Source organism: Leptinotarsa decemlineata, unplaced genomic scaffold (genome assembly GCF_025532065.1).
Source record: "Leptinotarsa decemlineata unplaced genomic scaffold, Ldec_3_MD MMD2_tig00001719_RagTag_RagTag, whole genome shotgun sequence".
Lineage (NCBI taxonomy): Eukaryota > Metazoa > Arthropoda > Insecta > Coleoptera > Chrysomelidae > Leptinotarsa > Leptinotarsa decemlineata.
Genome location: NW_027412569.1, coordinates 934,735 through 957,534, shown reverse-complemented (window position 1 = coordinate 957,534; position 22,800 = coordinate 934,735). Strand labels below are relative to the sequence as shown.

Genomic DNA, 22,800 nt, shown 5'->3' with positions numbered 1-22,800 from the left:
TTGGCCACCGTACTTTTTCCATGATACTGACTTTTTCTCCCATTCAATCCTCTTTATATCTTGTTCGGTTTAGAATACAGCAATATTACCACATGCTAAAATTACCGGCCTGTATGTTTCTTGTGACTCAGCTGCATCTTCATATCGAACGTAAATTTCATATTTCAAGAATTGATAGAAGTTCGCATAACAGATGATAATATCACGAAGTCTTCAAATGTGGTGTAATAGTCTGAGAATGCAATATCGCATTTGTGAGAATTGCCGTCATTCAAATGCACCTGGTACCAGTTGTCCTACATTATTGAATTCACTATTTTGAATACAATCCTTCTTTTCAGTCTGGTTCATATTAATCAATTCAGTTTATTGTATGATTTTCACTATAAAGGGTTTTACAAAAACCGCGACACGTGTTTCGCTATACCATAGCTTCCTCAAGCATAAACTGAGTTCATGTTTATTTTGTTTATGAGTTTTTATGTTTATGCTTATTGAGTTCATGTTTATTTTGTAATGCTTACAATATTATTTCTCATTTATGATTTGTTTCTTATTTTAAAGTCTTACATGAAAAATATTCGAACTACAAGGTAATTTCTTTAGTTATCAAAATAGGGTTCCGCCAAAAAAAATATCGTCAATTAGGGTTCCGAGACCAAAAAAATTGGGAACCCCTGATCTACGGCACTCTTACGGTATTGACGAGACACCGGTGTTGCCCTACGCTCCGGGGCTTATTGAATCCGTTGTGGGGAACGAGAAGTGCCGAATTTGTTGGAACTAATCGTTCCCCACCCTCAGGCTCATACAAGGTAATAAGCCTTGATGTAGTCCTTCTCGACCACCAGAGCAAGACGATATTTGTCATTGAGTTTTCAGCTCCTGGCGAGACAAATATCGTCCGAAAAGAGGAGGAAAAACGGATAAAATATCGAGATTTTCTCTTCGAACTCCGCAGACTCAATCTAGACCACTCTGTCAAGATGGTTCTTCTGATTATTGGAGTCCTTGGTGGAATGATGCCCTCTATACTCTTGAATCTTAAAATCATACCGGCTTGCCGCAGTGAGGCAGAAATCTTAGCCGCACAGATGCAGAATGCTGTCATTCGTGGCTCACAGCGCTTCCTCAGGGCACATGATTCTCGGACCCAATGATCACTTACCCCACGGTGTGGGGAGTGATCATTGGTTGATAATGCAGGCACGCCCTCCCCAATGTATCGGGGTTTCGGGGAATAGGACCCGACCAGCGCATACTACGATTGAAAAAATAGTAATTTCATTAACATTATTACAATTCAATTCATAAAGTATTGAAAGAAAGTAATACAAATCATGCAATTATGAAACAACAAAAATTAATTGGCGCTCCGGGGCGACTTCATTGATTCCAGTGGCGCTTTTGCTTTTTCAACTGCAGGAAACCCCGTAAAAACCTGCAGCAACACAAAATTTATTAATGAAAAGAGAGAGAGAATGTATACAGCAAATATATTTTTTTTGCATAAATTATACCTACTCGATAAGTGAGCAAACATTTGTCTCGAAAGAAAATTATCTTACTCAACTACATAAAAAGAAAAATATAGTCAATCCAATACAAGAACATTAAGAAAAAAGCATCACACCCAAAAAATATATATGGAGATGACAGTGTAATACAAGCATCAACTATTCAGGTAAACTTTCAGAAAATTACTTCTTTGAATACAAAATAACAACAGCTTTTGGACAAAAATCTACATTGTATGAACATCTTCAAGAATAATAACACAAGATAAGTAAAGATAACCTCAAAATCCTACACATATGTAATAAAGGGAAAAAATGAATTTGTTGGAAGCCATGGAAATCAACAAATCAACTAAAAACCTGAAATATATATCTCTAAACGAGTAACTCGATTTATGTAGGTTTCCAGTCTTGAATTTATATAATCTTTAGTGTTGAATTTAAAAGTTGGCACCCTGGTTCGTTTAACTACCCGTCCTTCCATCTTACCTAAAAACTCCCGATATAATCGAGTTTTCAAATTTCACATTTATTTTTATACTTGATATTGGAGTTAAACCCAGAACCAGTCGTATAAATGAAATTAACAAGTGAAAATTAGACAAATGTGATAATTAGACAAATTAATTTCATTAAAGTGGTTCATTTTATTTGCGTAACACTGATAACACTGTTATTATTGAGTATCAATAAATATGTATACTGCTGTGTCGTGGTGTATACTAATCGAAAAAAATTAGTTCTCTATAGGTACATTGATGATGTTCATGTTTTACCAAATTTCATTTTCTGCCACAGCTTGTATATGATGCCATTAAGCAATTTCTGACCATTTTTTCTCTACGAATTGAAATTAATAAAAGCACTGTCGAAATAGCCCGAAAAATCAATCAGGCATTTGGCAATGAATGCACTGTTCAACGTTGGTTTACCAAGGTTCGTTCCGAAGATTTCAGCCTCGAAGATGAGCCCCAAAGTAGTCGAACTACAATAATCCCGGACGAGGATTTGAGGACGCTGGTGGAGACTGACCCATCACGAACAGTGCGAAGAACTAGGTGTCAGCTTACATGCATTTTTTGATGGTTTGAAACGTATTGGAAAGGTCAAAGAACTCGAAGAGTTGGTGTTCCATGATTGAACGATTGTCACGCTTCGAAGTTTGTTCTTTGCTTTTGCGCAACAAAATGATTCTTCTTTGGATCGGAACGTCACATGTGATGAAAAATGGATCCTCTACGACAACAGGAGACGTCCACGACAATGATTGGACACCGATGAGCCAACCAGTCTCTTCTCAAGGCGGAAACCCACCAAAAAGACCATGGTTACTGTATGGTGGTCAGCGGCTGGTGTGATTCACTGTAACTTTCTGCAATCGGGCCAAATCATCACAGGAAGGTCCAATTGTGAGGAAATCGACGAAATGTACCAAAAATTGCGTCAGCAGCAGCCGACACTGGTCAACAGAAGAGGTCCGATCTTGCTCCTCGACAACGCTCTTGCGCACGTTTCACAAATCCCGTCCGAGAATGAAACGGACTGAGTGTCGAAGTTCTGCCTCACCCATTATATACTCCTCAGACCTCTTACAAACCGATTACCATCTTTCCAAGTACTTCGATAACTTTTTCACCGGTAGAACCTTCGCCAATCACGACCCAGCAAAAACGGCCTTATTTAACTTCATCGAATCCCGAGCATGGACTTCACCGAATCTCGAGCATCGGCTTCATCGAATCCCGTTGGAAAAAGTGTACTGATTCATAAAGTAGACTCATAAAAACGGACAAAACTCTTTAAACAACCTAATGAATAACCATTTTGATCGATATGTTGCTTCAAACTGTAAGGAAGATTTCATTTTCTGGACTAAGATTATTGGACGTTGCTTTCCACTCGGGTGCATTTGTCATCCTCCTCCTATCAAAGTTGACAGTAGCTTCGTCAAGGGAGCACAGCTGACTTCCTGGAAGCGAAGCTGCCACCTTTTTTTTGTTAAACTTCTCTATTATGAAAACAAATTAAACTTTTTTATCGAGTTATCAAGTCGCCTCCTGCTCGGGAGATCTTTTGATTTTTTCCACATATCTTTCGTTCAACTGACAATCCTATTCCCACGTGGATAACCGGACCACTCCGGCCTGTAACCGGCGTGAATGGAGGTAGATGTTATATAAATCCACTTTAGCACTCCCACGTGGACATACGGTCCAACCCGGCCTGTAACCGGCGTGAATGCGGGTAGATGTTATATAAATCCACTTTAACGCTCCCACGTCGATATCCGGTCCACCCTGGCGTCCAACCGTCGTGAATGAGAGTGCTTTTTCTCTTCAAACACCTATAAGACTTTCACAGAATATTTATTTTGATAGTGGCACGTTCTATAACGGCGAACATTTACAACACAAACTGAGTTTCATCTTCAATGGCATCCGCGTACCTTCTTTGGAGGCGGTCGTTATCGGCACGTCGGCGGGTTGACTGTCTTTGTTCATCTTTCACTGCCTGAATCACTGTGCCTGCTGCTTTTGGCGAGTGTATTGGCTTGGGATGTGGGGGTTGAGCAAACCGGCCATCGGATGCCTGCTTCCACGTAGCCCCGCTGGATACGGGAATGACAGAATTTCTTGTGGTTCTGTTATTATCTAAATGTATTGCATTCTAAGATGACCTTATCCTATAGTGTGTGTATCCATGCCGAGAGGATGAATGACACTGAACCTATCAGCTGTCTCTAACGGAACCTTCAAGATACCGGGCGCCCTCTCGTCGTAGCATCGCCTTGTCATGGTAATGCGGGGTTCTGCCGTGATTAACCTTCTTTCCCTAGCTACTCGTGGGACTTTCATGAACAGAGTAAATTTTTTTCTAACGTTGAGTCTACAGATGAGATGGATGTCGAGCTTACGACTCTAACTGACCTCCCTGTAAATTTAGATCAGGAGCGAGAGCTTCTCAACTCTCCAACTCCTGATCCAATAACTGAACCTAAAAAAAGGTTTGGTGGTGCAGCCAGGAAACGACTAAGTCGTCTCCTCAAGAGCGGAGTACCTTATGAAACCGCCTTGCACCAAATTTTTGAGCGGCGTACACAGTATCTATCTCAGGTGGAGGAACAAACTCGCCATGAGGGGGTTAGCAAACGTTTGTACTCTGATAATTCACCAAAACCAGAGGCAAAAAAACCCTGCACGGTTGAATCTAAGGCATCGTCAGGTATAGGTGACGTGCAAAAACCCTCATATGGGAAGGTTGTCGCGGGTATCAAGGTGAGAATTTTGCACCTTGACTATCCGACTACCTCATTAACGGCCAATCAGCTGGAATCTCTTCAGGGGGCTATTTTGTCGGTTGTAGAGGTTATTCCAAAAGGATGGGCCACAGGTACAATTCCAGCGCTGCGTTTTTCGGCCTGGATGGTTACAGGTCGTCTGTGAGAATCAGGTTAGCGCCGACTGGCTTGCGGGTGTAGTTAATACCCTGCAAACGTGGGAGGGCGATTCTTTGAAATGAGTCACAGGGGATCAAATTCCGAAGTCACACATCTTTGTTGCTTACCTACCTGACGGAGGCAGTCACAGACTAACCTCCGACCACCAGGTCCTCACTAGATTGAGGAAAATGAACCATGGTCTGTCAACCTTGGAGTAGACTATTCTCCACAAGGAAAAGTCAGGCACTGGTCAAACATGGACCTTCGCTGTTGACGATGGATCCATGGCCGTGCTGGCGAGGATGGCTTTCTTCTTACAGGTCACTGTCAATTGAATCATCATATGCAGAGACTCGGACTGTTGGAAGGCGGTGGGTGTCGCCTCTATTTGGAAAACGATGAAACAGCAGAACACGTACTTTGTGCCTGTCCTGCTAGGGACTGAATCAGTTTCTTAGAGTTCGCAGATCCATACTCTTACCATCTGACCTGAAAAACCACTCACCATACCAACTAATCGACTTCGTTGAGAAGCTGGGTTTATTTGGTCGAGTGTGAATAGGTGTGAGCTACAATAAACCCTTGAGGATTGCGGTGGAAGGTCGGATAGACCCACTCACTTTGGACCTAACCTAACCTAATCTATCGGCACGTCCGCCCACCACCATATTAGAAACGAAACTCCGACATAACTCTTACGTTTGAATCTGTATCTTAAAATACTTTTTGATTCCAGATTTGAAGAAAATTCCCATATTTATGACGATTATCAAAATAATTCACAAGAAATATATTGTGACAACAGCTATCTGCTCGGTTATACACATCCGTCTTCCCAAGTGGATGTTCAGGCAATCTTGCATTGTGAATGAAAATAATAATTTGAGGCCCTAGCGAAATATTTTAGAAATAAGGTCAGTACCTAAATATTGAAAAAATATTTATCAGTTTCGTAAATTTTCATTACATGAAATGTTATCGTACATAACTGAACAATAACTTTTTATCTAAGTGAGTCAACGTATCATATGTTGTCTCTTACATCTGGCAACATATATCGTTACATCATAAGGCAATGGTCAAGCTTCGTTTGTTTTCCCCCGGCTAAAAACCAAGTATACACAGATGAAAAGGAAGGTTATCCTATCGCTCATGACTGTACGTCACTTTATGTGATTTCGTTTTACTTTTCCCATTCACAAAACCTTTCAAATACGAATAGTGCTAGGGAAAAATCAATAAGTGTTCAATATTTTCATTTACTATGTTCGTTTTAGGCATATTATTATTAATATGTGTGTGTGAACGGAGTAAGCACGTCAGGCGTGAAAAAACAAGCAGACCTTTCGTATCTGACTGCCTTGGTCAATGTACTACGTAAAACGTGAATCAGCTGTCCCGGCCACTGCTGTCAGTTATCGAAAATAGTGGAATATGTGAGGCACGTGGACAAATTTTGTTATTGTTTTCAGTTTAACTTTGTAGTTCCAATGCGGTGGTGAGCTTAGATGGTTATTTTTTTCAACTAACACCGGGTGTTTGACAACGTGGGATTTCCAAATTCTTTGGATGGAGTTTTGAAGAAATAACTAGTTCAGAAGGAGTTTCCTCTCATACTCAAATGAACCTGTAAGTATATGTATAATTTTATTTCATGATTTGGAGTCAATTTAATTTTCATTCAGTGATTTGAAACTATCATATACAGTGTGACCAGTAAAGTCTGCTTCATATTGGAGTAATAAACCCAAAAGGGTTTATTACTGAAAATATGGAAAATGTTATTTGAAAAGGTTTTCTAAATACAATTTCTATTTCTTAGGCAGCTGTATAAGATAATTTTGATCACCTATTTTACTTTTTTTCTAGATAATGAAGATAATAGAAATGATAGTAATACTTGATGGTAATGAAAGTAAAATAGTAATAATACCTAATTAATAATAAAAATAACATGCTTAAATTCGTGTTATTAGTTGTTTACAAGAATCTAATGCACACGAATACTCACCGAATACACACGAATATACACGAATACTTCCGTGTTAAGAATCACACGTTAAAAGGTAAGACCTCGTTAGTCCTTGAGAGTTGTCGTTCGTAGGGGGGGCGACAGCTGGTTAACGGCAAAACAGATTTTTTTAACAGACAGTTGAGTCACTGGATGTAAAGAGAACCTGTACATCGATAGATGCGTAACGCAGGATACAGTTCAAGCGTAACGTTTCTATAGCCTGGATCGATTACCGCAAGGCATTTGATACAACATCGCATGAGCTCATCTTGCATTTGCTCAGATGCCTTGCGGTACCCGATAAAATAGTGAGATGCCTTCAACAACTGATACCACTCTGGCGGAATCGCTTCACCATAACATCTGGTCGAGCCAGTGTCCCAACATGGTGGGTTACTTTCAGAAGGGGTGTATTTCAGGGCGATTCCACCAGTCCCCTTTTCTTCTTTATCTCACTATTACCATTATCCGTTGCGCTCAGAAATACTAGAGGGTATAACTCTGGCATCCTAGAAACTGGAGGCACAAGGTCACCAATTTGTTTAATATGGATGATCTTAAACTTTATGCCTCTGGAGAGAAGGATATCCATCAGTCCTTAAGGGTGGTAGAAGAGTACACGAATGCTATCGGTATGAAATTCGAGATAGACAAATGTCAATCTTAAAAGAGGACGATGCGGTGACTACGGAGAGGATGGGCAGCTCGTAGATGGAAGCATCTCACACCATTTGGATGCCGGAGAGACGTATTCTTACCTCGGGGTGAAACAACGCCACTCACAAGAGGTAACAGCAGTGAAGAACTCTCTCCGACAGATCTGGTCATTGGAACTGTTGGGAAATAACAAAGTTACTGCAACAAATATGCTTGCGGTTCCATTCTTACTCTACTCATTTGGAGGAGTGAAGTGAAGTCGGGAGGAGCTGTATCAAATCGCGTAAAGACCCAAAAAATGATGTATCTCCACAGGAGTTTGATTCCCAAATCGTCTGTTCCACGGTTGTACGTCCCCCAACAACAGGGTGGCCGAGGACGTTTGAGTTTGGAGTGTTCACATGACAGAACGGTACCGTATGGAGCCTGTAAAGTCGTCAGGAGTTCGGATCTTCTTCTCTGCATGGTCCGCGACCATGAGAGAGCAGGAATTGGAGCATTTCATCAGCTGCTCGGGCAGTTTTCGACACGGAACAAGGTGATAACAACTTTGTCACCGAGTAGGAAACGGTGTAGCAAAAGTCGCAGAGAACACCTCACTTCTGCTTATCAAAGCGCCTGACTTTCGCTTTCCTCAGGTCGAGTGGGCTGGAGTTGGAAACATCGACGTAACGCGGTCCTAAGAGTGCTTTATTACCATCTAGGGTGCTCTTACGGTATTGAAGAGACACCGGTGTTGCCCTACGGTTCGGGGATATTGAGTCCGTTATAGGTACACGAAGAGTGCCAAATTTATCGGAACTATTCGTTCCCCACCATCGGGCTCATGCAAGCTAATAAGTCTGATGTAGTCCTTCTCGACCACCAAGACGATATTTGTCTGGGAGTTTTCCGCTCCTGGCGAGACGAATATCATCCGAGAAGAAAAGGAAAAACGAATAAAATATCGAAATTTTCTCTTCGAACTTCGCAGACACTATCCAGACCACTCTGTCAAGATGGTTGTTCTGATTATTGGAGTCCTTGGTGAAATGATGCCCTCTCAACTCTCGAATCTCAAAATAATACCGGCTTGACGCATTAGGGCAGAAATCTCAGTCGGACAGATGCAGAAGATTGTCACTCTTGGCTCACTGCTCTTGCTAAGTGCGCCCTCCTGAATTTATCGGGGCTCAAGACTCCAAAAATGTGAAACGTGAAATTTTTCCGACTCACGATCGGAAGACAGTGGGTTCGATTCCTGCTTCGACCAGATATTTTTCTCGAGAGAATTTATCTGGTTGAAGCTGGGATGATTCTGCAACCGTGTTAGGAATAACACGTTAAAAGGTAAGACCTCGTTAGTCCTTAGTTTGCACAAGTTTCTCAACTTCTGAGAGTTGTCGTTCGTATGGGGGCGACAGCTGATTAACGGAAAAACAGATTTTGAATAGAAAGATTTGTTTAGAAGAATTGAAAGCGAAAACGATTCTGATATGCTTCAAGATGATCTCAATAATCTATCTACTTACTTTTCAGTGTCTGACCTATCTCTCAACGAAGCTAAATGCAAAATAATGAGTTTCACACGAAAGAAGTCACCCACTATCAAGGACTATTTCATTAATCATACCAATTTACAGAGAATCAATGAGATGAAAGATATCGGGATCATTTTTACTGGTGTGTTCAGTTTCTCTGGGCACATTGAATACTTAGTATCTGAATGTTATAGAAAAATGAGCTTTATCTTAAGATCTAGCCGTGAATTCAATAACGATACTTGTTTGTTACTCTTTAACTCCATTATTCGTTCTAAGCTGGAATATGGTTGTGTCATTTGGAATCCAAAGACCTTTTCATATTCTGAAACTATAGAAAAAGTCCAGAAACGATTATTAAGAACACTCTTTTTCAGAAAACACATTGTTTGGCCTTTATTTATATCATATTCTAGCCAATTACAAGAGTTTAACATGCAACCATTGAAAGACCTCCGTGAGTCCTCGGAAGTAATTTTTGTTTTTAACATTCTTAGAGAACTTAGAGAAAGTACCTGAAATTCTCTATAATATTGATTTTATTGTACCTGACGTAAGACTGAGAAGAAGAGACAATGTATTTCGTATAAACAATTTGTCTCCTCTTCAACAATGTCTCGAAACCGTTAACAAAATGGCGAGGAAATGTGAACTGGATATATTCAGTATTACAGAGGGACAACTCCTCCGAATGCTCAAATGTGTCTCAATATTTTTACGGCCATTTTATTATTTACTGTTTTATATTGTAATATTTTATATAGATTTTAACTGTATCAATGGTATTCAATGAATACTATATGTAAAGAACTTTCGAAAAAACTGTACATCATTTAAGTGGAAACCATTCTGTTTGTTGTTCAGTATAAATAAATTTATATTCTTCTTATTTTTCTCGAGCGCACTCGACTTTATCATTGAAAACTTGCTCCACAAAATTGACAAGTTCCATATATTTGATTTCTCTTCTAGATAGGCTTAGAAGACGGTTTCACTGAAATTTCCTTCGACGTTTTTACACCAGCTAAGAAAATGAGAATATGCGATGTCGTACTGCTGAGCCGGTTTTTTTAATAACAATTGAATTGAAGCTCTTGTTGCAACCTCTTCAATATCGTCAGGAACACACAATTCCTCACTATTGTTCTTCATTAAGCAAGACATTAAATACCGGCAAGAACTTCAAATGTGACTTTGAATAAAACAATACTGTTTGTTGGAACCAGGTGATTCGGGTCACCTGACACGGCCACTTCACGGCAAATGCGATAACATGAAAATAGTTATAACTGATAAGAGATGTCAAAATGTGTTTTTATAGAAATATTGAATTTATCTATTTTATTATGAAAACTTTGTATGATATTTGTGTTAAAAGCAAGTTTTATTTTGTTCGTGAAATTGTTCAACCCGGTACGCTCGTTTCGCAAACTTTTTCACTCAAAAAATAAAAAATTACTTTTAACACTCATGTCATATTCATCGATTATACAGTTGAATTAGGGTCATTTCTAATTCGGATTTTAGACTGTAAGTAATTTCAACAATTTTCCAAACTGTATTAGAATTTACTGACAGGTACTTTTGATCAGCGCACTGATAATATCGCCATATCATGTCAAACTTACTTGAGCCTTTTTCTATGACTTACCGTGAACTATCTGAGTATTTTACGAACAGATTTCAAATGTTGCAAATTATTTCTGACGAAATTGTGATATTAATTTTCAATCACTCTTGTCTAAATACATCAACCCTTATCAGTCTTGAGGGCATTATGGCTTGCGATGATAATACAATTACTGAGAAATTAGAAATGAGGGTTCAAATTTTATACACTTCATCGTGTTATATTCGTAAAAGATTAGCAAAATGTCAGGAAATTCCCACGATCAGAGGCAGACACCTAATCTGGAGGTCCTTTATGCTAATTATTTTCCTCTAGAAGATTAGGATAGTGAGTAAATCAAAACACAGCACTGCCAGTGTAAATGTTCAATCCATTTATTCCTTAAGACATTCAGAAAAGAACACTTTGTTAGAAGACTTACTAGAATTCATTCAAGAGAAATTGTAAGTAATATCCCATTTTTCTACTATTAATTCAACTTTCACGCTGGTGAAATTTTGCTTTGCATTACCAAGCGAGAAGTATCCGATTATTTCTTGTGATTCAGTATTTCTTTAAAAAAATCAAAATATTTTATATATCGCATTTATATTCACATAGTTATCCATGTATGATTTGATCGAAAACCAACCTTAATACACACAAAAAAAAAAGTTCTCAAATTGAGAAGAGTCATTTCTTTGAAAATTCAAGTAAATTTCTCCTTTGAATTAAGCATATTTTTTTGCCACAAAACAGTTGTTTTTCATAAGAGGAGAGGATAATTTTTTTGAAATATATACTTAAGCCAAGCATGCCATTATAAAAATGAAAGTATGAATTATTCAACTTGATATTAACGCTTTTGTTCATTCAAAAAAACATAATATTTTGTTTCAATACTCTATTTCTTGGTGCAAGTATATGAATTTGCGTTGTTTTGAATGAAAAAACATAATTTTGTCAGGTTGACATTACCATTTGTTTGAATTAGAAAAAGGTAATTTTTTGATTCAACAATTATGTTTCCTCGATGAAAGAATAATCATATGCATTGGTTTCAAATGAAGAAATAGTTTCTTCAAGTTGATACTATTAATTTGTTCCAATCAATAATCCCAATATCTTGATTCTATACCTCTTTTTTCTCAAAACCAGAACAGAAAAATGCATTGTTTTGAATAAAAAGAAATAGTTTTTTCAGGTTTATGTTGACAATTTATTCGAATTGATAAACGTAATATTTCGAGAGAATACTTTCTTTCCTTCATATAGAATAAGTCAAATATGTATTTCTTCAATTCAAAAAATATGCTTCCTTCTTGGTCTTTTAGATAATGTTCGGTATCACATTTACAGAAAATTCTTGAAAACAAGTTTTTCAGTTGCAAGGTGAACTTTCAATTATGTTTGAAACATTGGCAAGTAACTCTAAATTTTTGATTATTACCGTTGACTTTTTTATCTTTATTTTGGAAGTGAAAATTTATTGTAGTAAGTAAATCATCATAACCATTTGACATTATCATTTTCTCATTTCAATAATGCTGGTTTCTTGAGAATTGGTAGCTAGGCGGTGATGCCACAAAGACCGATTGATTTCAATAAATTCATAGGAAAAGCAAAAAGGCCAACTTGAAAAAAAACGGTGACCGAAGCTGTCGACAACTTCTATTACAATCTGCTGTATAAATTGGGAAATGAGAATAAGCAGCATAATATTTTTCAGTGTTTGATATCTATAATAGGTATACGTGAGAAAGTAGACAAAAATTCTTTCGAATTAATTTTATGTGTACCTACTTAAAATGGTTATTTCGACAAAATTCAAGGCGTACCAAATCTCAAAAAAGGTTCAATTAAACTGCAGTTACGCATAATAAAGCACATGATATTATATAAAAAGACCTCATTTCAAAATTTACGCAATTTGGAATTCAAATTAAGATGATGGCAGCGCCAGAGATTGTACCTATGAGGTACCTATAGTTAAGTAAGTATTTTGAATGACAATTTGTTATAATTTTATTCATATTTGAGATATTTTTCCCCTTCTGAATTTGCGGTTACATCAAAATATTTATATTTCTTCAAACTATTTAAATTGAAAGCTAATTCATCAAATTCCTATAATAAATTCAACTATAGGGAATTATTTGTCATGATGTACACATTTGGCAATGGCAACAACAATATCATAGAAACTCTGAGATCATATTCAGTTATAAGTTCATATTAATAATTCAGCTATCAGAGGACATATCACTTCTCTTGAATTTCCGATAGGCTAGCGATGAAAAATACACTTGGCAACGTTTATTATTTATCATGTGACTTGCTAACCGCGAATCTGCCAGTGACCTTCGTCAAGTCACGCCATAAATCCAAATCAGGTCTTGAGTTAAGAGACGTTGAGGCATCAGACAGAAGCCGGTTTTCTATTTTTTGCTGTATCGTTTCTAATCGCCACTATATCACAGAATAAACCGAGTAAATAGTGTTGTGTTATGAAAACGTGGGCATGGATATCCAACAACTTCTGAATTTGTGGAAGGCTGATGATATAATCATATCAAAATTCCTCGGTAAGTACCTATTACAAGAAATTACCCGGAAATAATCTGTAATTAAACATTGTGTGGCTTGTTTGAAGTCTTTAGTACCTATATATACCGAATGAAAGGAATATTTTTTTAATTGATGATTTGTTACTTGATCTAGGTATACCTCATTATTTATATCATTGCGTCCATGCCTGGTATATAATAGATGATGTTTTATAAAATTAATCAAACTGTGTTTGAAGCAGAACTTGTAAAACCACTTGAATATTTTGAATAATGCCAAATTCAACAAAATGAGCAGTACCTAGATTTATTCAATTATCCACATGTTATTATACACCCATTAAAACGAAGTGAAATATCAACTATTATGTAATTTTAATGGACTTGAAATAATCCTTTTAGAAATATAGAGAAATATACAGGGTGTTTCATTGAAAAAAATATTTTTATTCAATTTTCTGAATTCAAACGTTAATGGAAATAAAACCGACAGGTTTGAATGTGACCAAGATACAGGACGTGTTCTACTAAAAGTTGGAAATTCAATTTCGCCCTTTTTCTCAAAAAATAGGGAGAGCTATGGAAGTTCTGTTGTCAGCAATATTTAAAAAAAAAGTAGAGCAGTAATGTGAAGACCGCAGCTTTCTATCTCCAAAGACAACTGAGATATCATGCAAAAGTATCTAAAATTGGACACTTTGTACATATAAGAATAAATATTAAAAAGTGTATCTGTTCTTCCGGTTAGAGGAGGTTACAATAGGTTTCTTATGAAAATATCTCGGAATATATTATATTTCCGAGATATTGTAGGTATGACTTTAAAGTTTATTTTCGCTATTTTAAAAATTTTATTTTTTCATTTCCCTACATTTATTTTCCATAATTTCAGAAATTTGCAGCTCATTTTCGGGATGCATTTTGTGATCTGAGACTCTAAGATGATGTGGCAGTGTTATTTTTCTGAAAATTTTACTAGAAGTATCTAAAGGGATTCTTTATTTCATGCAAAAATCCATACTTATATTTTTCGAGTTTTAAAATCAGAAAATCACACAGGAATTCAGCTTTTCATTTGTTTACAGTAAAAGTTGATTTCATAGGATTTTAGGATTAGTTTTCGTAATTACTGATGACGGAACCACTTTATGCAATAAAAAATATGATCTACTAGGAACAAGTAGAGTTCAAGAACCTACTTTTCAGTTGATGTTCGAGATGAATCAAATATACAGTGGTTTTTAGATTTTTTTGAGGGATACGATGGACACAATATTTCCCAATAATTCTCAAACTATAGCTTGAGATGCACATATTTCAATAAGACCAAGATTTTCAGAAAAATCAATAATCTACTCGATAATTGAAGCTTACTTACATTTCACATAACTCACTTATTAATGCAATATTATTTCAGATAACAAAGTAACAGTTGAGGATTTACCTTTCCTTACTGAGGAATATTTAAAAGAATTAGTTCCTCTCATAGGGCAGCGTATTATGATTAAAAAAAAGATACATGACTACATTGTTTCTCAAGTAAGTTGGGTTCGGGTTTGAAATATTATGGTGTGGAAGTGGTTTTTTTCTTTCAGAAAGAAAATATCGCGGAAAATATAATCAATAAAAGTCCTAAACCTCACGAGTTGATCCAAATTATCAATGAATTTAGTGACATCCAGACGACAAGCACTATAAGCCATTGCTCAACTGAACCTTCTTCCCTTCCTGCCGACAGTTCTTTTCACGTTGATGAATACTTTGGTGATAATTTGGACTTGATCATTCGGCCTAAGTTCAGCGATTTCGACCTGAAAACAATTCTCCAAACATCACCAATGGGCAATAGTGTTCTCAAGTATTATGAAACAAAAAAACAATTGGATGGAACAAGAAGAACTCGTTTGGTGGACATTATTATGAAACACTTATATAACCACATCATAAAGCAGTATGTCATTTATTTTAATTTACTGTCACCATAAAATACTTTATAAAGACAATGTAGATTTCCTGCTACTGGGTTTTTTATATACAAACATCTTTTATGGCAGTGGTTGTACCTTATAGTTTGTATTCTTGTATATTTTCAGAAGACTTAGTCATGACGAGTATACTATATTAGCTGCTAAAATTGTCCAACTCTTTCCAACAGAAACAACTGGAATATACTATATTCCTGCTATAAAGAAACGACACTCTGTAACAGGAAAATCAATTGTGGCAAAAGGGCGATTGGTGGATAAATGCCGAAACATTATATATAAATGTGACGATGCAATAACTTTGAAGTCACGAAAAAGGAAGTCTTCTTGGAATTCCACTGAAAATATTCCCGAAAAGGAGGCGACAGATACAGTTGCAGGTAAGTTCCTCAAAATAGTAGGTACCCATACTTGTTATTATCAACATCTAATAATATTGTGTATGCTTTTTACCTTATCCAGCAGAACTTCAAGACGACCAAAACTACATATGGCTATTACATAATTCAGATCCATGGACCACCGTGGAAAATAAATGGGATCTGCTGTATGACAAAAGAAGAGAGCAAAAGTGTGAGTCAGCCGCAGAATTCTTAAAACTTTGGTCAGTTTTGACTGATCCCAGAGGCATTTCATTGGTGAGTTAGGTGTAACTTTCACCCAATTGAGAGACCTATACAAATTTGGTATTTTCATAAAGGTTACTGTGAAACTATTTTATTCAACATAGTAACAAATTTCAGATTGCCAAAGATTTTGAGAGACTTTACCCCTCGTCGAGTATGAGCTTTTATGTCAAATGGGAACCATTTTTTGAGTCAGTTCTGGAATATAAGAAAAATATTGCAGTAGACAAACTGTTGGTGAGCTTGATAGAAGAAATTGAATCTACCGAAAATACAGGTTAGTTTATCAAAAATACCGAGTCTGGCCAGAAATGAAAATAGAATTCAGTCTATTTTTCTAAATTTCCCGTATTTTTACTCGACTATAGTCAGTCATAGGCTACCTTCTCCTAATGTTAGTTTATCAGGGTATTTTGAACTATATGACCTATAATACATTCCTAAAATACCTAGGAATAATTATGAATTGAAAATTTATAATGTATGAAACTCATTTCGTGGTAACAGTGTTGCCATATCTAACATTGACATGTCAAATATGGTCCAATAATATAATTTCATAAAATCAAAACTACCTACTTGCTCTGTGTATATAAAAGATCATGAGATATTTTCCAAAATAGTATTATGGTAAGAAGAAATGTCCAAATAATTATCATTTTTATAATAATAACACTACAAGGTTTTAACTACTTACAGTTTCACAAACCACATGGAAAACATTGACATATTATTTATAATTTTTTTTCTTGAAAGAATTTTTCAAGAAGAAACATTTCATATAATAATTGAGACCTTGTATATTTCATTGTTGAATAGTTGTTGGTTGATAAAATTATTTCTGTTAATTTATATCTGCGTATTTAGAATTATCGAATTCATAATAATATACATATATAATTTTGCAGATGTCAAATTGATTAAACAGATTTCGCTTCTACCTCAATTGATTCCACCGAGAGGTAGAGTGAAACTCAACAATAAAACTTGGAAATTTTCTACAGTGGAATGCCAGGAGGGGTTTCTTGTGCATGTTACGGTATGTAGCCACCATTTTCCTTATTCTTTTGAAATCATTTTTAGATTTTGTTGCCACTTATTGAACACTTTCCATTACAGAGTGTCTCTGAAATTGAGGAGAAACTCAAAAACTTGAGAGATCAGGCAGCTGCAAAGAAAACAACTTTGCAACCATTCATCTTGATTGAAGGGCCTTATGACTGTCCCAGTAATTTTTATATCATCATTGATAAGATTCGTTATCATTTTAAATCAATAGTACCTTGCTTCGACACCCTGTTTAAAATATTTCATGTTTTGGATATAAAATATCCAGCGCAATGTGAATATTTATGGGTGTTGATTCAGAAATGTGTTTTCAATATTGACACCAAATTTGATAATGTACCTCCTTATTTATCAGATATTCTGCATATATCCAGGCAATGATACATCGAATTTGTTATTTTTGAGCATTTGATTTAAAATGAACTGTAATATTTGTGGTAAAGATTTTGAAAAATGAAGTGCAATATTTGTGGCAAAGATTTTGCAATCTTTAAGAAATATATTTTTCATATAGAATTTTTTCACAAAATAATGAACTACTTCAGTTGTCCCTTTACGAGATGTGGAAGAGTTTATAACAAGAAACATAATTTGAGAGAACACATAAAAAAAAAACATTCAAATTCTGATAATACATCATGTGGTAACAGTAACAATAAATTTTTGGTCGATGACAATGAGTTATTTATTGCTAAAGATAATACTTCTTCGAATATTCCAGAATCAGCACCAATTGTTGATAAATGTGAAAATCTTGATAACACTGAACAATTCAAAAAGATTTTCAATGAATCGATAAAATTTTTCCTGGCAAATTTGTATGACAAGTTAACCTTGACCAGAAATGATATACAAGATATTGTTTTAGAAATGGACGAATTCATTTCAGTGATAATGAGAGCAACCAAGAACTGTGTATTTGATTTGTTACAATTGGAAGAGCACCGAACAAAAATTAATATAGTTTTTCAATTACTATGTAACCCTTTTTCAGAACTCAAAACAGAGTATAAACGAATGCAATACTTCCAAAATTTGAATACTTTCATTAGACCTGAAGAGATTCAAATTGGAATCGTTCCTGAACAGCAGAAAAAAAAAAGGTGAAATTTCCATACATCTGAAACGCAAATATGCCTATTACATTCCATTGGATAAAACACTCACACATTTATTTGAATTGCCACATGTTTATAAAATAATAAACTGTTATAAGAATGAATGTTTAAAAAATTTTCTTGATAACAAAATTATATCGAATAGTGTGAATGGATCTGTCTGGAATGAAATTGAACATGAACATAAAGATGATTTGTTTCCTCTGGTACTGTACTTCGATGACTTCGAACCTGGTAATCCATTAGGCAGTACAGCTGGTAATTACAAAATAGGAACGATATACTTCTCAATTCCCACTATACCTCCAGAGTATTACACTCGTTTGGAGAATATATTTTTGGCTTTAATTTTCAATAGTAATGAAAGAGGTCAATTTGGCAATGACGTTGTTTTTAGAAAATTAATAACAGATCTAAAACATCTTGAATCGCACGGAATCGAGGTGAATATTTCATCTGAGAAAAAACGAATATATTTCACAACTATTGCATTCTTGGGGGACAATTTGGGGATACATTCTATGTTTGGTTTACACGAAAGTTTCAGTTCCACATATTATTGCAGATTCTGTACATCGACTAAAAATGAAATGAACTTTATGCTGAAGGAAAATGAAAATAACTTGAGGATAGTAAAAAACTACGAGGATAACCTGAAGAATAATATTGGAATCAAGGAAAGATGTGTGTTCAATGTGTTACCAAATTTTCACATTTATAACAATTTTTCCTGTGACATTATGCATGATCTTTTTGAAGGTGTACATAGATATGATATGGCTTTTTTGATAGATGGAATGATAAGTAAAAATTATTTTTCATTGGGAATACTCAATGATAGAATACAGCACTATCAGTATGAATCTTCTGAAAAAAATATTCCTCCTCATATCACTAAAGAACATCTTAACAAAAAATGCATTATATTTTCTGCATCCGAAATGCATAATCTAGTTAAAAATTTTAGATTTTTTGTTGGAGATTTAGTTCCTGAAAATGATGTATTATGGGAATTATATTTAACACTTCTCAACATAACCACCATTGTGACTTGCTCTAGTTTAACGCAAGAATCAATTGATTTATTGAAATTTTTAGTGGAAACCCATCATGAACTATTCATTAACCTTTTTAATACAAACCTCAAGCCTAAACACCATTTCCTACTGCATTATGCTCGTGTAGTTGCGAAAATGGGCCCACTTACTATAATTTCGAGTATACGATTCGAAGGAAAGCACAGAGATTTCAAATCACCTGCACATCATATAAGGAGTAGGAAGAATTTACCTCTTAGTCTTGCTCTCAGAAATCAACTGAAAAATTTATTCCGTTTCATTAGTAACAGAGGGTTCAATGTAGTTGAGAACTTTGGTAAATGTTATGAACTTGATAAAAACTTCACCAAAGGGTTGAATTTTAGTTTTGAGAATTTCCATGGAATTAATTGGTATGAGTTGAATGGGGTGAAGTACAATGTTGGATCAGTGTTGGTTTATGAAGTTCAGAATGAAATCCCATATTTATTTCATGTCAAACATATCATAGTTGATAAAACTGCTTTTGATGGGAATATTCGTTTCATTTGTAATGCACTAAAATGTTTGGAATATAGTAAACATTTTGAAGCTTTTGAAGTGATACACCAAACACAATTGAAAGTTTTAGATCTCAAGAATTGTTATTCATCTGATCCCACTGTCATACACACTTTGTGCAATGGAAGAAGTTATGTTTCTGTTTGAATCTTTATCTACCATGAATATTTCACTTCATAAAATGAAAACTGAATATGTATAAGTACAGTGTGCCTAAGATAAGGAGGAACAGCATGGTGATCCTCGGTAACCGTAAGAGTTACACATCAATAGGTCGAATAAGCAAAAAGTTGCGCAATTAAGGGGTCAATATAATTAGATGTCAATATATTTATGTTTACTTCTGGATATATTCGGAAAAGAAACGAAATTTGGCGGTTTGGTTTTTATTTTTCTTCTGAAGTTATTTGAATAGTTTTGAAAAAACCATATATAGGCACTGTCTCGTTGCCACTTCTTCAGCTCTACAAAATGGCGTTAACAAAATATCCCTACAACGTTTTGTTTCAAAGAAACCATCATCAACTTAGTTTTTTTATATGACACCAAAAATACGTGACATGGCATTTTTTATTGTAATGTCATGCAGGGTGTACTTTTTTTCGTGTCATATAAAAAACAAAGTTGATGATGGTTTCTTCGAAACGAAACGTTGTGCGGAGATTTTGTGAACGCCATTTTGTAGAGCTGAAAAGTGGCATAAAAAAAGTGCGTTTGGTTTTTTAGAAACTTTTCAAATAACTTCAGGACAAAATACAAACCGAACCGCCAAATTTTGTTTTTTGTTTTCGACTTTCTTCGGAAGTAAACAATATTTTCTGTATTTCTCAACATCTATTTATTGATCACTTATTTGCGCAACTTCGTGCCCAACTAGAACTACTGTGTAACTATTACAGTTACCGAGATCCCCATTGATTCCCATGCTGTTCATCCTTATCTTGGACATGCACACTACTGGTTCAAGTACTGTGTTACTGTTATCATACATGTTTCATCAAATTTTATTTTTGAGGAAGGTTGGTTCAGTTTATATAAGAAGAATTGTGTCAATATATGATCCACCCTAGCAAATATGTTGGTTTTGTTTTATATTTTTACCATTTCTATGGATCTACATGTTTTAGTTGGTTAACTCCACTGTTTTTATGATTGCAGGGCATAGGGATAACAGTTTCATTTCGAATGTGCTTTAAATGTTACAATATTTTATATTTCTTCTATATCTTTTGACCAGTGACTTTGGAAATGTTTTTGATTCAGACCGAAAAGACTGAATAGTTCCTTTAAAAAATGTTAATTTTTTATTTTTCTGTGATCTCATAGTAATAAAATCATTGTATCTTAGGTTAGATAGACAAAATCATTTCGACCAAAGAATTGTATTTTTAGTTGTTTTACACCCGAATTTTGTTTTTATACAATATACTATTCAATAAAACTTTTCAATGAATACTTTTGTTTCAATTATTTTTGACACTACATTATGTATATTACATCAAGCTTCTGTTTGTACAACAAAACATTGTATTCAGACTAAATCTCTACTATTCCTCATAATTACTTGTCATATATTTTCTGCCGAAACTTCAACTATCTTTCATTAGGTAGTACCTATATAGCACTTTAGTATTTCTGACATCTGCACAAAGTTGAAGTCCAAATAAATTTTGTTTACTGGTTGCATAAATACAACATATATAAATTTTGACAAGAAATGTTCATGTCAATTTTTCACAGTATAACATAACGATACGTTTCTAGCCCTGAAAATGCATTTCTCCACCTGAGCAAGCAATGAAAATGATATATTTAAAGTGAAAAATTGTTTTTACGCAAGCAATTTGGATTCATTTCAAATCAAGAATATGAAACTATTCTTTGAAAGTAAGAAATGTTCGATTGAAGCAACTGGTATTGTTAAAGAGAGAAAACCAACTTATTGTCATGTACAATTCAGTTTTTCATATCAAAAATATCATTTTTTCTGATCGAGTAAATAAATATTTTTAATGAAAGGAATGGTTTTGATAAAGAGAATGAACGGAAGTCTCATTGAGAGTATCTTATGGAATCAGATTAGGAATATATGATTTCATCTCATATTTTGACCTAAACAAATGATTTTGTTGGGGAGAGAATGAAAAAGTCTCATCATGAAAAATTTATAGATTCAGATCGGTAATATAATTCTTTCCATTCAAAGTAATCAATATTTAACACAAACAAAGTATTTTTCTTGGAGTGAATGAATCCAATTCTCACTGTGAGTAATTCATAATTTCAGATCAAGAAAATTATGTTATATAATAGAGTAAATTGATTTTAAACTCAAAACCGTGATTATGTCAAAGTGAATATATTAATTTCTCAAAATGAAAAAAATTGATTTTTTTGAAATGAACAAATTATCTCTTTCGTTATATACAAACAAATCATTTTCTTGAGTCAATGCAGTCATGCTTGATCCAAGATTTTTTTTTTTTGTGTGTAGTTATTGACGTACTCAAAAAACACTTTATTGTGAGATTTTCACTAAACGATTTTACAAAAACGCGACACGTGTTTTGCCATACAATGGCTTCTTCGGGCGTGTTTTTACTAACTGTTTAAATCTGTTTAAAATCTGTTTAAAAATCTAAATCTACATATTCAATGCCTTATATTTCATGTCATAGAAAATCTCATGAAATATAAATATACATGTAAATCGTACTATTGAATTTAGATACTTCATTCTGATTACGTTATTACTTACAATATTTTAAAAAACGTTAATTTTGTTGTTTATAAATACCTTATCTTGAATTTTAATCACTTATCCATCAGTTTTTGTCTCTGGTGGCATTTCATCATCATTAGATTCGATAAACCTTTCCAATTCTAGTTGATCTTGGAAATCTTCAAAACCTTCACCTTCTTGGTTTCCAATATTATTTCCAGTGTGCATTGGTTCTTCATCCACAATTTCATCTGAATCATCAACTTCCTCGTAGGTTTTTTCTTCCATATTGGAGCAATTTTCATGACAATTTGAGCATAAATTTGTGCATTTTAAACCATGTTTTCGACAGCCGCATTT

General features: G+C 34.9%; 3 protein-coding genes across 6 annotated transcripts in view; 2 read left to right on the top strand and 1 right to left on the bottom strand.

Moving 5' to 3' along the window:
• LOC141482662 (alpha-1B adrenergic receptor-like) overlaps positions 1-22,800 on the bottom strand; it is a 102,830-nt gene that overhangs the window by 20,216 nt on the left and 59,814 nt on the right. The window lies entirely within an intron of this gene.
• The window catches only part of LOC111510322 (major facilitator superfamily domain-containing protein 12), a 30,884-nt gene continuing 14,440 nt past the window's right edge, over positions 6,357-22,800 (top strand). The window contains 1 exon segment of the mRNA XM_023166225.2: positions 6,357-6,585. The gene's annotated coding sequence lies outside the window, so the exon portion shown is untranslated.
• LOC141482661 (uncharacterized) lies at positions 11,622-21,171 on the top strand. 3 transcript variants are annotated; one of them, XM_074176240.1, is made up of 8 exons: positions 11,622-13,341; positions 14,741-14,862; positions 14,919-15,274; positions 15,417-15,688; positions 15,774-15,946; positions 16,052-16,211; positions 16,843-16,973; positions 17,054-21,171. In XM_074176240.1, the coding sequence occupies exons 1-8, from the start codon at positions 13,278-13,280 to the stop codon at positions 17,381-17,383; spliced, it is 1,608 nt and encodes a 535-aa protein (XP_074032341.1). In that variant the 5' UTR covers positions 11,622-13,277; the 3' UTR covers positions 17,384-21,171. The 3 variants fall into 3 exon arrangements, with proteins under 3 accessions (XP_074032341.1, XP_074032338.1, XP_074032342.1); XM_074176237.1 differs by having other exon boundaries at positions 12,004-13,341; positions 15,771-15,946; XM_074176241.1 differs by having other exon boundaries at positions 12,005-13,341; positions 15,771-15,946; positions 18,686-21,171.